The sequence below is a fragment of the Elgaria multicarinata genome, chromosome 2 (genome assembly GCF_023053635.1).
Source record: "Elgaria multicarinata webbii isolate HBS135686 ecotype San Diego chromosome 2, rElgMul1.1.pri, whole genome shotgun sequence".
Lineage (NCBI taxonomy): Eukaryota > Metazoa > Chordata > Lepidosauria > Squamata > Anguidae > Elgaria > Elgaria multicarinata.
Window position 1 is genome coordinate 176,017,093 of NC_086172.1, and position 19,922 is coordinate 176,037,014.

The 19,922-nt window shown below is 44.0% G+C and overlaps 1 protein-coding gene across 1 annotated transcript in view; it reads left to right on the forward strand.

Annotated features, from left to right (window-relative positions):
* Positions 1 to 1,326: 1,326 nt before the first annotated feature.
* TMEM260 (transmembrane protein 260) overlaps positions 1,327 to 19,922 on the forward strand; it is a 72,235-nt gene continuing 53,639 nt past the window's right edge. Inside the window, exons 1-3 of the mRNA XM_063118197.1 lie at positions 1,327 to 1,423; positions 15,805 to 15,836; positions 16,665 to 16,816. Of these exons, the coding sequence (XP_062974267.1) occupies positions 1,330 to 1,423; positions 15,805 to 15,836; positions 16,665 to 16,816 (278 nt within the window). The 5' untranslated portion in view covers positions 1,327 to 1,329. The remainder of the gene's footprint in view (positions 1,424 to 15,804; positions 15,837 to 16,664; positions 16,817 to 19,922) is intronic.

The window sequence follows — 19,922 nt, forward strand, 5'->3', positions numbered from 1 at the left end:
CCTAAGGTTTATCCCTGGATCGTCCAGGGGTCAAACCTGTTCATCTAGGTGACACACAGGGGATCCAGTGCTCAGGCAGGGGCGAACCCTGGATGATCCCAGGATAAACCTTAGGTCTAGCTGTGGCCCCAGATAAGTGCTCAGGATTGCTAAGGCTAAGCCCCCATTGAACTCGGTTGGACTGACTTCTGAGTAAACACACCTAAGATTGCACTGTCTGTTCCAGCAAGGCAGTTCTTACTTTATTATTTCCATCCAAACTCCGGGTGAATATCCCAGAGGCAAGTCAGCAACCAAGAACTTCACTGACATGTCATCACAGTTGGCACCACGTCACTCCTCCTTCTGGGCCACTTCATACATTACGTTTTTAGGTGTCTTGAGTGTGTACCTCGAAGGAACATTGAGAAGGCAAGAAACTAAAAGTTTGCTAACAGGGTGATCCTGCAGGCGCACTCACCAGGGAGCTGGGATTGGCTATACCAGCAATCCTGATTTTGCCACGGATACATACGAGATGCGTGTACACGGGCGTTGCTGATGAAGGCTCATGCATGCATGGTGTCCACACCTCACGTATACTAAATGAGTGCAGTGACATGTGGAGCTGCGGTCGGGCATGACGAGGGGGTGGGGATCATGGAATAGGCCACCACGTCCAATTTGCCCCTTAATCGAGGCATTCTGACAGCAAACCCAAGTCACGTGTGGAAAGTCCAAAGAAGAAAGATTTCTCGCGCTCTTCAAAACGGGACCGCAAAAAAACCTGCATGCAAAAATAAAAACCTTAGAAATTCCCGAAGAGACTCTCCCAAAGGGCAGTCCTATGCATGTCTACTCAGAAGTAAACATAAAGAAAACATCTTTATTCGAGGAAGCCTTTCCTTAATACGCAGCCTTGAATCTCTGTATTTGCTTCTTTAAAATTGGTTTTAACTGTTTTTTATTTTCATTTGATCTTGTACACCGCTCTGAAATTCTTTCAATGGGGAGCGGTATATAAATATTCTAAATAAATAAATAAATAAATAAATAAATAAATAAATAAGACCCAATGAATTCAAAGCGGTACGTTGTGCGTGTAGGAGTGCAGCCTTAATTGGCTGCACTACCGCTGCCGACCGGGCGGGGGAGCGCGTCGCCTCTACCAGGCGGAGCGGGCGACTCTAGGCCGACGTGACCATCGCGCCCTTCCGCGGGGGGTGGGGGAAGCCGCTTCACTCCACCACGCACCTGCCAAATGGAACGGGCCAGCGTGGCCCCGCCCACCCCGCCCGGGACCCGGAAGCTGGGGCGGCGCGCGCATGCGCACGGTGTGTCGGCGGCTGCATGGGGTCGCTGAGCGGGGCCGGCGCGGTGGGCGCGGCGGTGGCGGCCCTGTACGTGGCGACCCTGCCCCCCTCCGCGCCCGGGGGAGATTCCGGTAAAGTACCGCGCGCCGGGCCCTTTCCCCACGCGGGTGACCCCCCCCACCCCGCTCCCATGGTGCACCGCGGCTTTCTGCATAGGAGGACATTTGCATATTCAAATTTATGCTAATATGGAGCTCTCATTTACATGTAGCAGATTCTCCCTTCCCCCTCCCCTTTTTATTATTTTTGCTTCTGGCATCGAGACAATAATGGTGTTTTTTTTTTTAAAAAAAAATGAATGTTGATGGTTTGTTTTTTTTTAAAAAAAGAAAAAATATAATAATAATAATAATTTATTTATTACATTTCTATACCGCCCGATAGCCGGAGCTCTCTGGGCGGTTCACAAAAATTAAATACATTCAAAGTATAAAACAGTATAAAACCATCGTATAAAATACAATATAAAAGCTCAACCAGATCAAAACAGCAGCAATGCAAAATTACAAATTTAAAACACCAAGTTAACATTTATTTATAGACTGTTAAAATGCTGGGAGAATAAAAAGGTCTTCACCTGGCGTCTAAAAGCATATTGGTTACCCGCCTCTCCCTCTGGATCGAGGTGGGGTACAACACAATTAAAAACAACATAAAGTACATAAAACTAATTCAGACATTTTAAACCAGTGCATCATTAAAAGCAGCACACCATTAAAAAAGGCATCTATTATTATTATTATTATTATTAGTAGTAGTAGTAGTAGTATCCCGCCTTTTGCCCAATGCTGGGCCTCAAGGTGGCCTTACAAAGTTTAAAACGTACATTGAGATTGTGGGGGTGGGAACAAAACCATAAATGTTTAAAATACACAACAAAATTATAAGATATTAACATAGATGGAGGGCCAGATTATTCTCGAAAGGCCTGCTGGAACAAACGAGTCTTAGCCTGCTTCCGAAAGCCCATCAAGGAGGGAGCCAGCTTAGCTTCCCCGGGAAGAGAGTTCCAGAGCACCGGAGCAGCCACCAAGAAGGCCCTCTCCCATGTTCCCACCAAGCGCGCCTGTGAAGATGGTGGGACTGAAAGAAGGGTTTCTCCAGAAGATCTCAAAGCACAGGCAGGCTCATAAGGGAGAATACGGTCTTTCAGTTAACCTGGACCCGAACCGTATAGGGCTTTATAGGTCATAACCAGCACTTTGAATTGTGCCCGGAAACAGACTGGAAGCCAGTGGAGCTGTTTTAACAGGGGAGTTGTGTGCTCCCTGTAAATGCCTTTTAAGATGCCTTAAGAATCGTTAATTTTTATATTATTATTATTATTGTTGTTGTTGTTGTAGTACAGTGGGTCAGGCGTTGGATGTGGAACCACTCCTGCCCTCAGCCCACTAAACTCACTGGGTTAGAGTCTCTCTCTTTTTCTCTCTCACTCATCCTAACCTACATCGCAGGGTTGTTGAGAGCAGTGGAGGCTGGTGACTCCGATGTCAGTGGGGCAGTGAATCCACTCCAGATTTCATTCAGGAACAGCCAAAACCCTAAAGAAGCTACCCAAAGTACTTCGCAGCATGTCTATTGCTGTGGTGTCTAGCTTGAGCCTCGGTGGAGGGGGGGGGGAAGCATTCTGCACATACTCAGAGGCATTTCCACAGACTGTGTGTCTGTGTATTGCTTCCCATCTTGGATTGCTTCATTAGAGTTCTGACTGAAACTGAGTGTCACTGCCCCACTGACATCGAAGCCATCAGCCTCCCATTGTTGTGAAGGTTAAATGGAATGATTTTTATTTATTTATTTCCTTTCTATACCGCCCAATAGCCGAAGCTCTCTGGGTGGTTCACAGAAATTAAATTAAATGATGTCATATTCTTGCCTTGCATGTACCTGTAGCCCTTCATTTCTCCAAATATAATTACTGTGAATCATATCCAGTGGTTCATATCCAGTGTTAGTCTAACTCGTCCCATTCATTTAAATGCATTTACTTGTAAGTAGGGCCAACTCATAAGTAGGACCAATCCTTCGTACTTGATAATTGGCAGCCTAATAATGACTCGCTTGAAAATAGTTGAGTTGGGGGTGATGTGAATGCTTTATCCAGGGCGTTGTGGCTGTGACGAACCATTCACACGCCTGTTTGCTTGATGGTGTGGTTATATCACGTAAGGTGTTCACATGTGTGACACAGGCTTCTGCTTCTTGGACAACATGTTATTTTAAAAGAAAAGTATTTCAAATAAATGAATAATCAAACAGCACAAAAGACCACTTGGGTTGGATCCAGACTTAGTCACACTTAGAGTAGACCTATTGAAATCAATGGGACTTAACTTAGTTATGTCTAACTTAATTCACATGGACAGTATCCAGTGTTACACCGCCGTTGATGTAATTCTGTTGCGCTGGCGTGAACATCTTAATATAACATCAATTGCATTCCCCAGAAAACCCATTGCAGCAGCAAACACGGTTGCTTTTGCTCTAGGGGTCATTCATGCTAGCACAACATAATGTATACTAGCAATACTGTCATATCGGGTGCTTCCCCGTTACTTTCAATGGGCCTATTCTAAATATGACCAAATCTGAATCCGATCCAATGCAAGGCAGGCCACTGTTATGCCCATTTGGTGGATAAGACACTAAGGCCAAAAGGCTTCTTGCAAGATTGCAAAAGAAGAGGGGAAAAATCATTCTTCACCATTACGACGCCTCTTTCTTTATTATTACAAGAGTTTGGTGATGCAGGCAAAATTCGAGAGTTGTGTGGTTTTTCCCTGTTGGGGAGATGTATTTTTAGGGGACAGATTCACGTGAAACAATAAGGTGTTGTTTCATCAACAAGGTGACCACAATGTACAGCACATTGCAAATAGTTGTAACAGAGTTTGGAAGTTTTGATTGGAGGATTGTGCAGGAACATAAGTTTATATTTGTAGCTTTGTGATGGCACTATAGATTTTGTGCGTGTTAACTAGAATAATATTCAGCTGATTTGTGAAAACGCTCCAGGGGAGAAAGTGCGACCTGTCAGTAATATGATATCTTGATTTCACTATCCTACCTTTGCTTTTTGAAAGTATGCCCAGATCTCTCAGAATAGTTTTTAGTTAGTTTATTATTTACATTCTGTCTAGACCAGGAGGGAATCTACACGTCGTACTGAAGGCGCATGCATGCGCCCCCAGTACGCCCCCAAAACGATGGTGTAGATTCTGCCTACCTGCAGCCCAGAAGAGACGGAGGAGGCGGCGGCTGGGGAATCCGGCCGCGTCCTTGCCGCCGCCTCCTCCTCTCCGCCGGCCTCCTGCTGCTGGCGAAAGAGCCACCCGGGTTGGAGAGCTCGGCGGAAGCCGAGCTCTCCGACCTGGGTCGCTCTTACCCCCGGCAGCAGGAGGCCGGCAGGGAGGTGGCGACGGCGGCAATGACGCGGCCGGATTCCCCAGCCGCCTCCTCCTCCGTCTCTTCTGGGCTGCAGGTAGGCAAAATCTACACCATCGTTTTGGGGGCGTACTGGGGGCGCATGCATGCGTCTTCAGTACGGCGTGTAGATTCCCTCCAGCCTGCCCTAGAGCTGAAGATGCTAAATCAGATTTCCACTGATTTAGGGAAGCAGAAAATGTCTAGAAAAACTTTCCGCAATCTGGAACCCTCTTGGTATGATGGACTACAACTCCCATCATGGAGTTGTAGAGATAATGGGAGTTGAAGCCCAACACATCTAAACAGTGCCAAATGGGGAAGGGTCTTCTACCATAGCTTGAATAAAAGCCCTTCTTACATCCAGTCAATTGTAAATCACAATCCGTTGCTAGAAGAAAACGTGATTTTAGGTACTTTGTTCAGGTCTGAGGGTAAAGGAAGAGGGCCCATGACGCAGCCACTTGAAGGCAGTTAAATACACAGTTACAAGATGGGGGATACTTGGCTCAGCAATATTACAAACGAGAAGGATCTTGGAATTGTAGATCACAAGCTGAATATGAGCCAACAGTGCGATATGGCTGCAAGTAAGGCCAATGCTATTTTGGGCGGCATTAACAGAAGTATAGCTTCCAAATCGTGTGAGGTACTGGTTCCTCTCTATTCGGCCCTGGTTAGGCCTCATCTAGAGTATTGCATCCAGTTCTGCGCACCACGCTTCAAGAAGGATGCAGACAAGCTGGAGCGTGTTCAGAGGAGGGCAACCAGGATGATCAGGGGTCTGGAAACAAAGCCCTATGAAGAGAGACTGAAAGAACTGGGCATGTTTAGCCTGGAGAAGAGAAGATTGAGGGGAGACATGATAGCACTCTTCAAATACTTAAAAGGTTGTCACACAGAGGAGGGCCAGGATCTCTTCTCGATCCTCCCAGAGTGCAGGACACAGAATAATGGGCTCAAGTTGAAGCCAGATTCCAGCTGGACATCAGGAAAAACTTCCTGACTGTTAGAGCAGTACGACAATGGAACCAGTTCCCTAGGGAGGTTGTGGGCTCTCCCACACTAGAGGCCTTCAAGAGGCAGCTGGACAACCATCTGTCGGGGATGCTTTAGGGTGCGTTCCTGCATTGAGCAGGGGGTTGGACTTGATGGCCTTATAGGTCCCTTCCAACTCTACTATTCTATGATTCTAATTCCTGGACAAGAAACCAGCTTGGATCTTTGTACGTTGTTCTGGGCTCAGGTTACAAATGCAATAAGTCATTTCATCACGTTTTGGAATATGTTGCATTCCCTATTGCAGGAGAGCACCAGAAAAGCTTTAAAAAGACCCATCAGTATTGTGGAAGTTTTAGGTTTAAAATATCCAAACAAAATCTAGTGTCTAGTGTTCCAGGACCTTTTCCCATTTATTCCATTCCATTCCCACTTCCCTCCTCCCAGCTTTCCATTCTCTCCCCCCCCCCACCTCTAACAGACAGCATTTTGTGGTTACTGAGCACGCTCAGAAGGCTGTTTCTGGGTGTCCCCCACCCTTAGGTGTGGTTTTATGCATGTTTAGGCAGGAAAAAGTCCTACAACTCCCAGCATTCTCCAGTTTTTTGTCTCAGAATTGTATTCTGACATTTAAGGTTTGGTTGATCAATCGCAGCAGCCCCATGTAACAGGAAAAGGCTGCTTAAATTCTGGTCTACACACCACAGGTGGTGTGCAAAGCTGGAATGAAAGCAAGTACAGGAAAATGCTGGAGAGCAAACAGTGATGATGTTAAAAAAACAACAACCTTGTTGTTGCATGTGTGAATAATCCATATCACACATGGGAAGCAGAAATAGCGCCAGGCTTGTCCATATCACTAAGCCATTGCTAGTGGTGTGGCGACTTTCAATGTGGGGGGCGGGCAAGTGAATTGCCCAGTTACTTCCTAGTGGGAAGTGGAGTGAGTCCAGTGTATACTAGGGCACTTTTGCAAATTCTGACATTGGAGCGGACTTCTTTGCAGGGATGTTGGCATGCGCAAAGTGTCTGTGGCATGACATCCTTTATCTGTGGCATGTTTTGAGGTTGTCTATTTCATGGCACACAGTTTGTTTTGAGGCCTCCCTCTTACAACTCACAGATCTTTCGTTCATAATCTTGCAACGGGGTTGGGAAAACTACAACTGCTTTAATTTAACTGCAGCTCTTGAATCCCTTGAAAGAGTTTAAAAAGATCTAAGAAATAAAAGGATATAGAGTGTCTCTATGTTAAGGGGAATTTGTGGTGCTTATCCGGGGCGTTTGTGCTGCCTGCTTTTTGACACAATTGTTATGGTCTGCATTACAAGGGCAGAGAGGGGCAACCACTTGTTTGAATTGAATTGAATACTTCGCCTCCATTCACTTCAATGAGACAGTGCCATCTAGTGGCAGAAGATCCTGCTTTTTTTTCAGGATGCTGCCACTATAGAAATTATTCTTTTTGTAGTGGAAATTCCAGGGGATACGTGGGAGATGTCCTGGTCGTTGATGACGTCATGTAAAAGACCCGCAAACTTTCCTGAGTGGCCAGTCACGAGCATGCAATAAATCACTCATTTAGAGGACCCCACAGTCTTTTTATATATGGCTTTCGTTGTAGTTCTTAGACACTCATTACATTTGTTATGATCCCTGTTCCTGCCTTGTACGTTTGAAGTGTTATGTGGACATGAAACAAACTCTCCAAAGAATTTGGTCACACATGTGGTTCATTTGATAGACCCATGAAGAGTTGGTCAATATTGTCAAGCACTTAAAAAAGAAGCAGCAGATATTCTTATTCTAATTACAATATGCGCACGCACACATTAGTTAGGTGCCATAGTGGGGGGAAAATGAATTGGCCTTAAAGATGAATTATTTTATCACATTTTTCATTCTGCTCTTCCCCCAAGGAGCTGAGGATGGTGTACATACTCTCCTTGCCGCATTTTCCCCCTCTCAAGAACAGTGAGGTGTGTAGTTAAACAGTGCATAATTAAACTATGGAACTCACTTCCACAAGACATGGTAATGGCCACCAGTTTGGAGGGCTGTATAAGGGGATTAGATAAATTCCAGGAGACGTCTGTCGGTGGTTACTGGCCTTGATGGTTAGGTGCTTCCTCCAGTATTGGAGGCAGTAAGCCTATGTACAGCAGTTGCTGGGGAACATGGGCTTGGGGGTGCTGTTGCAACTGTGTCCTGCTTATGAGTTCCTGGTCGACGGCTGGTTGGCCACTGTGTGAACAGAGTGCTGGGTGAAATAGACCCTTGGTCTGATCCAGCAGGGCTCTTATGTTCTTAAGATAGAATAATATTTTAAGTGAATTTCCTCCAAGGTTTTGGCACGTATGAAAGGAGCTTTAAAATGGATTTGACGGTGACTCCAAAAATAAATGAATTCCCAAACATTTTCTTCTCAGATAGACTTGGCAGAATACAGCCGGTAAAAGCAATAATTGGAATCGTTACCTGCATTAGCAGCTGTGTGGGTGACTCATACTTCCAGTATAATATGAAAGATGGGGGATTTACCTGTCTCTCCTGCCAAGTTCCAGGTGATCAAGTTCCAAAGGCAGGTTCCCTTTCGGACTGTTTTCCTGGAAGTCTGGAAATGTATGTATGTATTGTTGCATTTATATCCCGCCTTTTTTCCTCCAAGGAACCCAAGGCAGCGTACATAATCCTCCTCCTCTCCATGTTATCCTCACAACAACAACCCTGTGAGGTAGGTTGGGCTGAGAGTCTGTGACTGGCCCAAACTCACCCAGTGGGTTTCCATGGCCGAGTGGGGGACTAGAACCCGGATCTCCCGACTGGAAGCGTGAACCTACTTTTCACCATTTGTCTTGTGCAAAGCTGCCGTTGCTTAAAGCGGTTTGCAGTGTCCGGACATGCTTAGCTGGGAAATCGTACCAACACAGGTGCTAAATGTAAGAAAGGATTTGAAAAAACCCCTAAAACTTAAATGTTGCATTTTGAGCTGAAAAATGGATCCTCTTTTGCTCTGATTTCCTTACTGAATGATACTAGAGCAGTGGTTCCCAAAGTGGGCGGTACTGCCCCCCTGGGGGCGGTGGGATTGCATAGGGGCGGCAGGGGGGGCGCTCAAGGTGATCTTTTCCAAGAAGCGCCTCTCCAGAAGGTCTTAAAACCCAGGGACATTTTTATGGGAGAAGGTAGTTTGGTTCCAAGCCATATAGGGGAAGAATCCACACATGTATTAATGCCGTTTAAGAAGAGTCCTTTTAACGGTGAATTGAAATGTTTCAAAAGCACCAAAACGCGCTCTCCTGCACTATGGAGAATGGGTTCAGAAGCTCCTGGTTGCATTTCCAACATCATATTTGGTGGAATGTGGTTTTAGTGTGGTCTGCCTACTTCTCTCCAAGCAAAGAGATCGACTCCAGATTACTAAACACGGTGATTTAAGACTCATGTTAAGTGACTTTAAACCAGAAACTGGTATCACTTCATCAAGCCCAGCCATCACATTAAGAATTTACAGAATAGTGAGGTCCTCTACCCTAGTTACTAAATGTGGTATCTAATATTCTTGCTAAATGACTATCAGACTTCGAAAAGATGATATCACTGGATCAAGTTTAATTGAATAAACTAAAAAAAAATGTAATTAGATTTTGAATAAATATTCAATTAATTGTTACTGTTTTGAATTTTATTGTTATTATCTTCCTTAGTGGGTCGTTGAAAACCGCTGTTCTGAATAATGATTTTTACAGTGTAGGGTAGGGGGCACTGCGCATGAGTTTGTGGAACCAAGGGGGCGGTGACCTGAAAAAGTTTGGGAACCACTGGTTTAGAGTGTTGGACTGGGTCTTGGGAGATCTGGGTTTTATTCCCCAATTGGCTATGAAGCTCACTGGGCGAATTTGGCCCAGTGACTGACTCTCAGCCTAGCCTACCTCACAGTGTTGTTATTGTGAGGATAAAACGGAGAAGAGGAGGGCCATGAGGGATGCAGGAAGGCAGCATCTAAAAGAATTACTACCAGTGTAAAAGTCAGCCTTTCCCAATGTGGTTCCTTCTAGGTGTGTTGGATTACAAGCCCCACCATCTTTGTGGATGGGTATGATGGGATTTGTAGTCTGACACATGTGGAGGGCGCTGGGTTGGGGGAAGTTGTGAGAAACGTTAGCCAAAATAACAGTCGACCTTGTTACTCATGAAATGAACTTGTTGTGTTAAGGTCTCCGAATCACTGGAAAGGTAGCATCTGTACATGTGCAAAGGGTACAGACAAGGGTCAACTTTCCACAAATGCATCCCCAAAAAGGACAAAAGGGCAGTTAAGGACACAGATATAAATAAAATTTCTATTTGCTAATGTATGCGTATTGATGACATTGTAGAACTAACGGGCATAATTTAAATAGAAGTAGAATACATCAGTGAAGGCTGGTGGCTCCGATATCAGTGGGGCTGGGAATCCGCTCCAGGATTCAATCAGAACTGTAAAGGCGCTATCCAAGGTTGCTTGTACAGTTTTGCTATGCTGTTATTTGATTTTTTATTTATTTCGTGATTCTTTATTTTTTTTAAAAAAGCTGCCTTCGTTGGCTTCAGAAAGATGGTATAGAAATACCATTAATTCATTAATGGACCACATCAGTTTAAAGAAGCTTGCAGTTAATCTGCCTGTACATGGAAGTATAGATCTAGAAGCTGCTTCGCTTCGTACCCCGCAACACCCCCTTGATGTGATCTGTCACAGGGGTGTGTGGGAGAGGGACGAAAGTGATATTTGGGGGTGGGAATAATTTTCCACTCGTACGCCAAAGTGCTTTTTGAAGTAAAAACGATCAAAGGTCTTTGAAGGTTGTGGGGCAGGGGGGAAAAGTGGACGTGGGGAAAAGCCGACAGGACTTGAGAATAAAACGGCCAGTATTGTACTGCCCTTATACAAATCTATGGTGTGACCACACTTAGAGTACTGTGCACAGTTCTGGTCACCACACCTTAAAAAAGGATATTATGGAGCTGGAAAAAGTGCAGAAAAGGGCAACTAAAATGATCAAGGGGCTGGAGCATCTCCCCTAGGAGGGAAGGTGACAACAGCTGGGATTGTTGAGCTTGGAAAAAAGGAGGCTGAGGGGAGACAGGATGGAGGGGTACAAAATTATGCATGGTGTGGAGAATGTGGACAGGGGGACATTTTTCTCCCTCTCTCATAATACTAGAACCCAAATGGGGTCATCCCATGAAGTTGATGGGTGGGAGATTCAGGACACATAAAAGGACGTCCTTCTTCACACAGCGCAGAGTTAAATTATGGAATTCACTACCACAGGACGTGGTGATGGCCACCAGTTTGGATGGCTTTAAAAGGGGGTTGGACGAATTCCTGGAGCAGAAGGCTAGCAATAGCTACTGGCCCTGATGGCTATGTGCTATCTCCAGTATTGGAGGTAGTAAGCCTGTGTGCACCAGTTGCCGGGGAACATGGGTGGGAGGGTGCTGTTGCACTATGTCCTGCTTGTTCATCCCTGGCTGATGGCTGGTTGGCCACTGTGTGAACAGAGTGCTGGACTAGATGGACCCTTGGTCTGACCTAGCAGGGCTCTTGATGTTCAAGTGCTGTTGTGGCTTGGTGGTACAGCGCCCATTTTGCATGCAGAAGCTCCCAGTTCAATTCCCGGCCTGCATCTCCAGGCCAAAGGCCCCACATTGCGGGGTATTCAACCTCAGACCTGTGGGTCAAATCCAACCTGCCTGGAAGACCAGGCCTCCTTCGCCTGCCCCCTTTTCCCCAACCACCCAGTGTCAGTGGCGGGGAGAGGGCACCTCACCAGATGCGGAACCCAGGGGTATAATGACGACGATGATGATGATGATGATGATGATGATAATAATAATAATAATAATGTTAATGTCCTCAGAGTGACACAGAAAGTATTCTTAAGCCATAGCAGCAATGATGATGATGATAATAATGATGATGATGATTATTATTATTATTATTATTATTATTATTTCTCTTTTCTCACTTGTGGTGTTTTTTCTAGGCGGACATGACATGCTTTGCCAAGTCATTCTGTCTTTTACAGATTCAAGAATTTCCTGACTATTGAGCATCTTTTAAGTGTGGCTGTTTTCTGGTGTGGACACATTTTGGTAGGCCCGGTTTTTGAAGGTTTTCTGCATATTATTATTATTATTATTATTATTATTATTATTATTATTATTATTATTTTAATATCACTGCTTATAATTAATATCAACCATCATCATCATCCACAGCATATATTTAAGAATAAAAGCAAATATCGCTAAGCACAACTCCCCACCACACCGTTTTTGATTTTTAAAAAAGAAAGAAAAACGAATTCTGCGCCTGCCATTCCCAGATTAATTCCCCTCTAATTTAGTAGCCACTCACGCAGGTCTTGTTCCATATGAATTCCTCTTCAATTTAACTTCAGTCCTCTCTGGCTCTTCCCCCAGCCCCAAAAGAAAGAAGCGTTTCCCCATGTTTTGATTATCTGGTTCTCCTCCTCACCGCTCCGGCACGCACAGGAAAGAACTCCCAGGCTCAACAGAAGCAGTATTTAAGTCTGGATTAAGATACTGATTTGGTCTGTGGCATCAGTTGTCCAAAGGCCTGTGGTCAGAGAAATACGCATACATAGATGGGCCAAACTAAATGTTTTACTTACTGTCGAGTAAGCACAAACGGCCTTGATTTGGATCAGGTCCATGGTGCTATCAGTGTGGGTGAGTATTAAACCTTCTCACTGATTTTTGTCCCCAAATTCCACCTCTTCTCTACCCCCCATGTGTAGTTTTCATTGTAGCCAATCAGAATTATGTCCTTAAAATTTCAGATCCCTTTACCATGGACAGTATTGATTAAAGGGCTCAACTATACCAAGCAGAATATTCCACTATGAAAGTGGTATGAAAGTGGTATATAAAAGGCAGCAGACACTCTACTGCTTTATAGTGGTATTGAAGTGCACTGACAACTGTTGGGGCCCATTGACACATACCATATACTGCTTTCATACTGTTACATCCTGCTTGGTGTACGTATTTATTTATTTATTACATTTTTATACCGCCCAATAGCCGACGCTCTCTGGGTGGTTCACAAAAATTAAAACCATAATAATTTATTTATTTATTTATTTATTGCATTTCTATACCGCCCAATAGCCGGAGCTCTCTGGGCGGTTCACAAAAATTAAAAACATTCGAAGTATAAAACAACAGTATAAAACCATAGTACAAAATACAATATAAAAGCTCAACCAGATAAAAACAGCAGCAATGCAAAATTACAAATTTAAAGCACCAAGTTAAAATTTATTTATAGACTGTTAAAATACTGGGAGAATAAAAAGGTCGTCACCTGGCGTCTAAAAGCATATAATGTAGGCGCCAAGCGAACCTCCTTAGGGAGCTCATTCCACAGCCGGGGTGCCACAGCAGAGAAGGCCCTCCTCCTGGTAGCCACCTTCCTCACTTCCTGCCTCACAACCAACAGGTTAAAAGCACAAATACAAAATACAATATTAAAAGCACAACCAGGATAAAACCACGCAGCAAAATTGATATAAGTTTAAAATACAGACTTAAAACAGTAAGATTTAAATTTAAGTTAAAATTAAGTGTTAAAATACTGAGAGAATAAAAAGGTCTTCAGCTGGCGACGAAAGGAGTACAGTGTAGGCGCCAGGTGAACCTCTCTGGAGAGCTTATTACACAACCGGGGTAGATGTGTCAATGGGCCCCAACAGTTGTCAGTGGACTTCAGTACCACTATAAACCAGTAGTGTAGATCCTGCAGTGCACTTCAATACCGCTATGAAGCAGGAGTGTGGCGCCTGCCTTTTGTATATCACTTTCATAGTGTAATATCCCGCTTGGTGTAGATGAGCCCATAGTTTTTCTTACTCATTTATTATTGCCTAAAACTCTCCATAACACTCAATCTCAAGTTGTGGTATTGTGTTCTGTACAGAACGGGGCCATATCACCTTGGCCATGAACTCACTGGCATGTTTCACATGTAATAAACCATTTATTACATTTATATCCTGCCTTTTTTCCTCCAAGGAACCCTCCTCCTTTTCTCCATTTTATCCTCACAACAACAACCCTGTGAGGTAGATTGAGCTGAGAGTCTGTGACTGGCCCAAAGTCACCCAGTGGGTTTCCATGGCTAAATGGGGACTAGAACCCGGATCTCCCAACTCCCAGTCCAACACTTTAGCCACTACATCACACTGGCTCTCCTACACCACACTGGGTTGTTGTTGAATCATGGGTTGTTATTACATGTGAACACTATGGTTTAACTGTGGGTTGTTAACCATGAACAACCCAGGAAGAGAAGCCATGGTTCGTTGTTGGGTTGTGAATTTTGGGTTGTTGTTGGTTAACAACCCATAGTTAAACCGTAATGGGTGGTTTGCATGTAACAACCCACAATTCAACAACAACACATGCTTCACCCTTACTCTGGGTTGCAGTTGTGTGCGAACCAGGTTACTAGGTTGCCTTAGGCAGGTCACTCCCTCTCCGCCTCAGTCTCCAATTGGGATAAGGTTTGCAGCAAGATAATGTATGTGAAGTGCTTTAAACACTGCTATATAAATGCTAATTACTCTTGTTTACAAGAGCCTGCAACAAAATGTTGCAGGATGGGGTGCACCTGCTAGGATTCCAACTAGCCAGCCATGCTCTTTTCCAGGCTACTCCATTCCACCTCCCTTGATTTTTTCTTCTCTCTATGGCTGCTGAGTGTGATAAGTCCTTTTTGGGTGGGTTTTGTGTGTGTGTGTGTGTGTGTTTCCCCTTTTATGTACTTCTGGAAACCATCCTATTATTTTTGGATGGTGCCGTTTTTGGTTGCATAAAGGTTCCACACTACAAAGTATGAATTTCGCTTTTAGTATATAGGACTGGTGCATCATGTCCGTGGACGTGGTACCCAGAGGCTAACTCTTTGACTTCAAAGCTAGGAATGAGCTTTGCATGGTGGTAGTTGCTGTGGATCTCATTTTTACCTGATTATGTTTTGTAAGTGTACCTACCCATTTCTGTGTTTCCCTTTGGCCCCTAGGTCTAATAATTCTGCTTATTTGAGCTGAGCCTTGAAGTTCTGAAAAATTGTAGTGTTTGGGAGCTAGCAATTTATGACCCTCTGATGGGGGAAAAGAACTACATGGGGGTGGGAAATGGGTAGTGAAATGGCCAGTATGTCATGAGTGTTCCCAAAATTCTTTGGGCACCAAAGAAATGGAATTGTCTTTTTTTTTAGGCTTGTGCTGCTATCCTTTTCCCTGTAATGTCACCAAATTTTCCTAATATCATCTGACAAATATTCGAGGTTATGAGATCGATTCGCAGTGCTTTGAATATGCAGCGTCCTAAGGAGTATATTAGCGCAGCGTTGCAGTTAACGCCATTGCATTTCCTCTTTTAATTTTTTTTAAAAAATGGCAAAACAAATGAGATATTCCAAACCGGGGCTGCTGCAGTGTCATGAAATGATGACGAGGATCATTTTGCAGAGGATTTCATCATGCACTTGGGAATAAACCACCGAGAAGAGATCCCGGTTATCCTGTTTCAAAAAGTGAAGCGGTAGTAATTGGGCAACGAACGAATAATATCAGTACGTTGGTAATACAGAGGTTGAGCTGCTTCTGAACTCTTGAGTTCTCGTTGATTGTTGCTCTGTTTCCCTGCTAATTATTCCTGCACCTTGAATAATTGCAAACTTTACAAATGATTATTGTTGTTATTATTTACACCTTCACTTATCTATCAGAAGAAGCGTCAAGAAAAACATAACAAAATATATGTTGTGCAAACGACATCAGAGGGGAAAGAAAATATTCTCGGAAAATTTCATGCTGTTAAATCTCCACAGATTTACACTTTTATCCAGTCAAATTAATGCAAAACCCCCCAACGCAAGGGTTTGGATTTTGAAAACTTGGGAGGAGTGTCTTTCGCTAATAGTAATTATTGGTTTTACATTATTTTTTCACAGGGGAGCTGATCACAGCCGCCTATGAGCTTGGAGTAAGTATTAGTTTTATTGTTTAATCAATGCTCTCATTAACAGTTTTAGGAATTAAGGAAGTTTAATTAAGCATGGAGTTAAAGTAGATTAATTTATTTTCAAACCACAGTTTTTGCTAACTTATAAGTACAGCACGCGACAATTTACTCCCAAGTTTTAAATCCAATTAAACTAAATTATAAAGCAAGGGCTTTACTGTATATACAGTAGCTGGCTTATTATCAACCCAAATTTTGTATAAGCTGGGGAGAATAAAATAAATCGGGTTAACAATTTTAATAAGTTTTATTATTTAATAAACTTTATTATGGCACATGATCCCCTTTAGGCGAGACCTTAAGGACTGACATCACTGTGGTAATCCGATAGCAGTGTGGTCTTTCAACTTGCTAACCAATAAAATGGTCCCGAATCTGTTCTCTCTCTCTCTCTCTCTCTCTCTCTCTCTCTCTCTCTCTCTCTCTCTCGTCTCCTCTTTTGTAATTATGAAAAAAAGGAAAGAAAAAAGGAAGCCCGGCCTTTTGAATGACCCTAATATACTATGAACCCAAATTTCAAGCCGTTTAAGGGACGACAATGACAATGACGGGTCTAAGTGGCGCATTCTTATCTGTGATGTATGCAGCCAAATCCACTAAGGCAAATATTTTGCTAAGTTTAAAATTGGCACTTCCGAAAAGGGGGAAAAAAACCCACAACAACCCAGCTTTTTCCAGGGCTGCGCTCCAACCTGAATGGTTTATTACTAAGCTAATAAGGGAGTTATTTCTCAATTAGACAGCCATTGTGACATCTTAATGCAAATGCGTTCTCTTGTTTGTTGGTAGGTTGCTCACCCCCCAGGATATCCACTATTCACTCTTCTGGCTAAACTGGCAATTGAGCTGTTCCCTTTCGGTTCCGTGGCGTATCGAGTCAATCTCTTGAGTGCCTTGTTGGGAGCAGCTGCCGCGTCCTTTCTCTTTTACACAGTTGTCAGGTAAGGTGGAAAAGCTGCCGGGATCTCCAAACCACTGGTTAGACGGCGTAATCGTAGAACAAGCTTCTCTGTAATACAGTGGCGGCAATGCGGCGGTGGCAGAAACCTATTATGATCCTTGCTTGCCACAGTGAACCCAACAACTATGAATTCAGAGCTCAAGGCCACGCAGCTAGTTCTTCGAGCCCCATAGTGGGGAGGGCTGTGGACCCACTTTCCTGGAGAGATCAGCTGCTGTTGAAAATAAGAGAGTTTCGAAAGCGGTGCGTGATATAGGGTGGGGATGATTATGCTTTCGGAAGAAGTGCTATCTCCGGTATTCGAGGCAGTAAGCCTGTGTGCACCAGTTGCTGGGGAATATGGGTGAGAGGGTGCTGTTGCACCATGTCCTGCTTGTTCATCCCTGGCCAATGGCTGGTTGGCCACTGTGTGAACAGAGTGCTGGACTAGATGGACCCTTGGTCTGATCCAGCAGGGCCCTTCTTACGTTCTTAAGAAGAGTTAGAAGTCAAAAACTGCACAGTGCCAGCTCCTTGGATGAGTGCAGGCTGTTCTTTGGATCCCAGGTTAAGTCAGATGTAGGAACACTGATGATAGCATCACTTTAACCAGATCCTCCCTGCATTACATTAGTTCTGGGATAAGTTGTTGGAAACAGCAGGTATTAGGATAGTATCAAACCGACGTGGTAAAATGTATTGCACAGACTGCACTGTTTGCACTGGCCCTGGTCTCCCCACAATCCAGTCTGCTGTCAAATGTGTCCTGGACCAGCACGGGTAGAAGACCCATTACCTGCATCCAGAAAACTGGATGCATTGGAATAGAATCAAAGAATAGTAGAGTTGGAAGGGGCCTACAAGGCCATCAACTCCAAATCCCTGCTCAGTGCAGGAATCCACCCTAAAGCATCCCTGACAGATGGTTGTCCAGCTGCCTCTTGAAGGCCTCTAGTGTGGGAGAGCCCACAACCTCCCCAGGTAACTGGTTCCATTGCCATTCTGCTCTAACAGTCAGGATTTTTTTTTCTGAATATGCTAAGGGAACTCCCACATTCAAGGCATTTCCCCATGTTTTCCAGGTGAATATTACTTCCCGGGCACAGAGGGGTCCCTAGCTTTGATATTTATTTATTACATTTATATACCGCCACATAGCCGAAGCTCTCTGGTTGGTTTACAAAAGTCAAAAACAAACGGGAGGAAACTTTACCGGCCACAAGAGCTAATAATTGTTGGGTGTGCCAAGGTTGTAGGTGCACTTGATGTGCAGTGCAGGTGCTGCTGAGATATCAGCATTCCACCCACCCACCCTGCAAAATTAAAACACACACACACACAAAAAATCTATGCCTGACAATTAAAAACGAGTACAGGAAATACACATTTAACTATTTTACAGCAAACAAGTGGGACCGACAAGAAAATGTTGCAGCGTGGAATATTCCTGTTCAGTGTTCCAGACAGCCAGCCATGCCCTTTTCCAGAGTAGTCCATTCCATTCCCCTACGACCCAACCATCCTCATTCTCTGGACACTGAGCATGCTCAGTCCTCATTGAGCTGCTTTTGTGTTCCCCCCCCCCCAAATATGTTTGATATATTCTACAAATGTTGGGTTTCCTTCAAACTTGCTGATACCTGCCTCTTGTTTACCTGTTTTGAGTACTTAGCCATCATAATTCAGCACCTGAGTTTATTATTAGCATATATGATGGAGGCACGGGAAGCAATCTTAGCGAGATGCAACTGATCTAGTTAAGAACATCAGAAGTGCCCTGATGCTGGATCAGACCAAGGGTGCATCTAGTCCAGCACTCTGTTCACACAGGGGCCAACCAGCCATCGGCCAGGGATGATCAAGCAGGACATGATGCAACAGCACCCTCCCGCCCATGTTCCCCAGCAACTGGTGAACACAGGCTTACTGCCTCGAACACTGGAGGTAGCACACAACCATCAGGGCTAGTAGCCATGGATAGGCTTTGCCTCCAGGAATTTATCCAATCCCCCTTTGAAAGCCATCCAAATTGGTGGCCATCACTACGTCCTGTGGTAGTCAGTTCCGTAATTTAACTCCGCGCTGTGTGAAGAAGGACTTCCTTTTATTTGTCCTGAATCTCCCACCAGTCAGCTTCATGGGATGGACCCAATGGGTTCTAGTGTTTTGAGAGAGGGAGAAAAATGTCTCCCTCTCCACATTCTCCACGCCATGCATGATTTTGTACACCTCTATCATGTCTCCCCTCTTCTTCTCCAAGCTAAACAATCCCAGCTTAGTTATTAATCTCTCTCTCTTCCTGCCTCCGTTTCCCCCCCCCAAAACTTCCAATGTGTTTCCCCCTTCTTTTCTCTTTCATTTATTCCTTTTACTCTTTCCCCCAGCTTTCTTATACTCATAGAAGTACCCTTTACTGGAAAATGTCAAGAAATTTACATTCATAAACGCTCCTAAAATGATTCATAATACCTGTGACAAATATCTATCCGTTGTGATGCATTCTGAGAACTATTTTTATATTTCCAAAAAATATACACAAGGGAAATCTCTTCACGTTGTATGAAGAGGCCTCCCTTTCCTTGTTTTAATATTATAAGCCTACATAAAAGTTAATAACAATTTGAACTTATCAGCACCCAGTGGGTTGCAAAATTGTCAATTCTTCTCCTGCACCGGCTGTGAACTCTTAATTGATTCATCTGGCTACACTTCATACAATTTGAATTTTACATTTGACCTTGGAACTGCTCATAAAAGTTAAGAAGAAAAACAAAACACACACACACACGCACACATCATAAAAAAAGCCCAAACTGATTTCTTTCAAAAGAATGGTAACCTTGTTCCGTCTCATTAACGCACTTCGCTGATCAGATTTATCTAACCAGAACTAACGAAGTTTGTCACTATAGAAAGACGCAGATGGCTTAAAAAATAATAATAACAATACGAGCGTCAACTGTACTGGCAAACTTTTAATTACTCGCGTGACAAAGGGAAGGCGACGCTGCCTGACGTTTTTGGCTCTGCGTTTTCTACCTGTGTTCAGTACAGTAGCTTGGAAACTGTACTGACTGAACTCTTATCGAAATAGCACGAGCAGGAAA